This window comes from Mirounga leonina, unplaced genomic scaffold (genome assembly GCF_011800145.1).
Source record: "Mirounga leonina isolate KUSES-001 unplaced genomic scaffold, KU_Mleo_1.0 Mir_101637, whole genome shotgun sequence".
In the NCBI taxonomy this organism is placed as follows: Eukaryota; Metazoa; Chordata; class Mammalia; order Carnivora; family Phocidae; genus Mirounga; species Mirounga leonina.
This window is the reverse complement of record NW_023270169.1, coordinates 1-4,015: the sequence shown is the minus strand read 5'-3', so window position 1 is coordinate 4,015 and position 4,015 is coordinate 1. Positions and strand designations below refer to the sequence as shown.

The 4,015-nt window shown below is 62.3% G+C and overlaps 1 protein-coding gene across 1 annotated transcript; it reads right to left on the bottom strand.

Annotated features, from left to right (window-relative positions):
- Window positions 1-1,762: 1,762 nt before the first annotated feature.
- LOC118010671 (extensin-like) lies at window positions 1,763-3,951 on the bottom strand (the record flags this gene model as incomplete). The annotated part of the gene is made up of 2 exons (XM_035005241.1): window positions 1,763-2,527; window positions 2,796-3,951. Coding segments are annotated over 2 exons (1,921 nt in total), but the record flags the coding sequence as incomplete, so codon positions are not given.
- Window positions 3,952-4,015: the final 64 nt, after the last annotated feature.

Sequence of the window (4,015 nt, the reverse complement as noted above, 5' to 3'; positions counted from 1 at the left end):
TGGGTTAGCCTGGTGGTGGGTATTGAGGAGGGCACATTCTGCATGGAGCACTGGGTGTTATGCACAAACAATGAATCATGGAACACTTCATCTAAAACTAACGATGTAATGTATGGGGATTAACATAAGAATAAAAAAATAAATTAAAAAAAAAGAAGGCATTCTTATTGCTTTACACAGTTAATACATGGGCAGCACAACAAAATAGACAGAAATATTAAATTTTGGAAGTATCTAATTAATGAATAATTATTTTTTTTCTTCAAGAGGAAAAGGATCAATTGGATTTATTTTTTCAAGTGGATCTTTTTTATTTATCCATGTTTTTACTCTACAAATGCTTATTTAGTGTCTTCTCTGTGGCAGGGATTGGGAATAGAGGAGCAAACATGGCAGACAAATTCTCCAAAGCTTGGGTTATAAAACTGTTGAACTGCAATTTTTGCCTGGAGAGGATCTCTAAGATTATCCGGTAAAGCGTATTGTGCTGTTGAGGAATCTGAGGTTTAGTAGGTTGAATGACTTTCTGAGCCAGGAGGTCACACAATCAGAACAATGGGGTCCTTAAGCTCCCCATGTAGTGTTTCTAATCTCTAGAGCAGACATGAGCTACCCACTGCATTTGAAGCAGGCAAGGCTATGTGGGCTCCAGCAGAAAACTGTTTTATGGACACAATGCATCTTCACTCCTTGGAAACTATCTCCTAAATGTATATCTTTGGTCAAATATAATACCCATGACCGATTCCGGAAAAAAACAAGATCTGTGGAAGGTTCTAGTCGTGGAAAACTTTAATATGTTATTAGTAATGATCATAAGAGTTAGTATCTCTTGAGCACACACAATATGCCAGGGGCTGTGTTAAGAGTTTTGTGGGGGCATTCAGGTCTCATGACAGCTTTATGAAGTTGGTGTCATGATGCTCATCCTTCTTTTAAATGTGAGGACGTTGACACCAGCCTGTTCAGGTGGTGACATGGCGAATGGTGCAAACAGGTGCTCACCTGGAGAACTGGGCCTTCTCCAACTCTAGGCAGTCCCAGATGTGAGTGCTGATCCACAGAAGATGCAGCTGTTCTTTCCAGGAGTTCCCTGAGCTGTTCTAGCAAATTCCCAAGATCACACCAGTCCTCCCAGAGAGAAGGGGAGAGAAGAGTGGCCTAGTCCTTTCCCCCTTCTCTTAAATCTCTTGCTAGAATGCTGCCCTTGATGGTTCTTCTTCCACGTATTGAAGTAGTATTTTCCATCTAAATGTGGCCATTGCATCAGGAAGAGGGGGAGCTATGAAAACAGTCAATGTGTCCCATGTGGTTTCTCAACGCGGTGCTGCTACAGTGACACAGTGAAGGCAGGCGGCGGGGCAGGCACCTTGGCAGCAGGAGGTGGCAGGAAGCGTCGGCAGGAAGCGAAGGCAGGCGGCAGTGGCAGCGGGCCAGCAGGCGGTGACAGGAAGCGGCGGCAGGAAGCGAAGGCAGGCGGCGGGGCAGGCGGCAGTGGCGGCGGAAAGCGGTGAAAGGAAGCGGCGGCAGGAAGTGAAGGCAGGCGGCAGGGCAGGCGACAGTGGCAGCAGGCGGCAGCGCGGGCAGGCTGTGGTAAGCAGTGGCTGGCAGTCAGGCAGCCACAAGCAAGGGAGGCGGGCGGTGCGAGGAGGTAGCAGGCGGCGGTGGCAGGAAGCGGTGGGACGCAGGCAGCTGGGGAGGGCAGGCAGGCAAGCCCTGGCAGGCGGCAGGCAGGCGGCAACAGGAAGCGGCGGCAGCGGTGTCAGGCGGCGGTGGCAGGAAGCGGCGGCTGACAGCGGAGGCAGGCGGCGGGGGAAGGTGGCAGGAGGAGGCAGGCTGCAGCGGAGGCAGGCAGTGGGGGCAGCGGGCTGCAGGCGCCAGGGGTAGGCAGGCGGTGGCGGCAGGTAGGAGGTAGCAGGTGCAGGCTGCAATAAGCAGCGGCTGGCAGGCAGGCCACGGCAGGCAAGGGCCGCGGGTGGTGCAGGATATAGCAGGTGGCGGCGGCAGGCAGTCGGCGGGGCAGGCAGGCTGCAGACAGCAGCATTAGGCAGGCGGCAGCTGTGGCGATTGGCAGGTGGCAGTGGTAGGCAGGCGGTGCCGGCAGCGGTGGGGGTAGGCAGGCAGCGTTGGCACGCATCTCGGGGTTAGGTAGCTGGTGCCGGTGGAGCCAGGCTGCGGCAGCAGACGGCGGTGGCAGGCGGCGGCAGGATACGGTGGCAGGCAGGCGGAGACGGATGCCGGCGGGCAGCAGGCGGCGGGCGCAGGCAAGGGCGGTGGGTGGCAGAAGGCAGGTGGTGGCGGCAGGCAGAGGTAAGAGGCAGCAGGGGGTGGCAGTGGCAGCCGGCAGTGGTAGAACTGACTGGTGGTGGCAGCGGGCAGGCGGTGGCAGGCGGCGGTGGCAGCAGTGATGGGCAGTGGCGGCAGGCAGCGGCAGGCAGGCGGTGGCAGTCGGTGGCAGGCGGCAGCGGGCAGCAGCAGAGGTGGCAGCGGTGACAGCACCAGTGGGTGGCGTCTGCGCCTGCAGCGGCTGCAGTGGCGGCAAGGGCTGCAGGGGCGCCAGCTTTGGGCAGCCCCGGGTCATTGGGCGGCAGTGTGTGGCAGCCTCAGCAGCAGGTGCCATTGGCTTCAGCCGGAGTCACCGGCGCGGGAAGCAGGCACCGCGATAGGGGCGGGGTCAGCAGCAGGCGGGTCAGCGGCGGCAGCGTGGGTCAGCGTGGGGAGGGGCGCCGGAAGCGCCGGCGGGCATAGTCGGGTTACGCGGCGGCGGCGGCGGCGGCGGCGGCGGCGGCGGCGGCGGCGGCGGCGGCGGCGGCGGCACTGTTGGCGTCAGTCGGCTTCCGCGTTGTGCAGCAGCGGAAGCTCCGGGCAGCAGAGGCAGCAGCAGGAGTATCAGCAGAGGGCGGCGGCAGCGGTAGGTGCCGGGTTAGTGGTGTCAGCATGTGGCAGCGGGAGGCGGTGGAGGCAGTGGAGGCAGGGGGCGGCAGTAAGCGGTGGGGGCAGGGAGGCAGGTAGCGGCAGGCAAGTGTGGTGGGCGGCGGCGGTAGGCGATTGCAGGCGGCGGCAGGAAGCGGTCGCAGGCTGTGGTAAGAAGCGGCAGGCAGGCAGGCGGCGGCGGCGGCAGGCAGGCAAGGGCGGTGGAAGGAGGTAGCAGGCAGCGGCGGCGGCAGGGGCCGGGGGCAGGCAGGCTGCGGCAAGCAGGTGGCAGACAGTTGCAGGCAGGCTGCAGCACTGGGGGTACGCAGTAGCCGCAGGTGGCAATAGGCAGTGGCGGCAGGAAGCGGCGGCGGGCAGGTGGTGGCGGCAGGAAGCGGCGGCGGGCAGGTGGTGGGAGCAGGTGGCGGCGGCTTGCAGGCCCCGGCTAGAGGCAGGCAGGGGGCGGCGGCGGCAAGAGGTGGCAGGCGGGGGCAGGCAGTGGTAAGCGGCGGGAGGAAGCAGCGGCAGGCGGCAGGGCCAGGCAGCAGCGGTAGGTAGGCGGCAGCGGTAGGCATGTGGTGGCGGTGGGCTGCCGTGGCGGGTAGTGGTAAGTGGCAGCAGGCGGTGGTAGGCGGCGGTGGTAGGTAAGCAGCAGCAGGCCGTGGCGGGCTGCAGGCCGCAGGGGCCAGGCAGGAAACGGCGGCTGACAGTCGCAGCCGGCGGTAAGCGTTGGCTGAAAGCGGCGGCAGGTGGCAGGGGGAGGCGGGCCGCAGCGGCGGCAGGCAGTGAGGGCAGCAGACGGCAGCTGTGTCAGGCGGCAGCGACAGGCGGTTGGGGCAAGCGGTCTGCAGGGGGCAGCGGCAGCAGGTGGCGGCGGTAGGCAGGCAACATTGGCAGGCATCGTCGCGGTTAGGCAGCGGAGGCGGGTGGCAGTAGCCGCAGATGGCAACAGGCGGTGGTGGCAGGAAGCAGTGGCAGGCGGGTGGCGGGGACAGGTGGTGGCCGCGGGCAGCAGTGTTAGGAAGGCGGGAATTGCAGCTGTTGGGAGGCGGCAGTAGTAGGCATGCGGTGGTGGCGGGCTGCGGTGGCGGGCAGTGGTAAG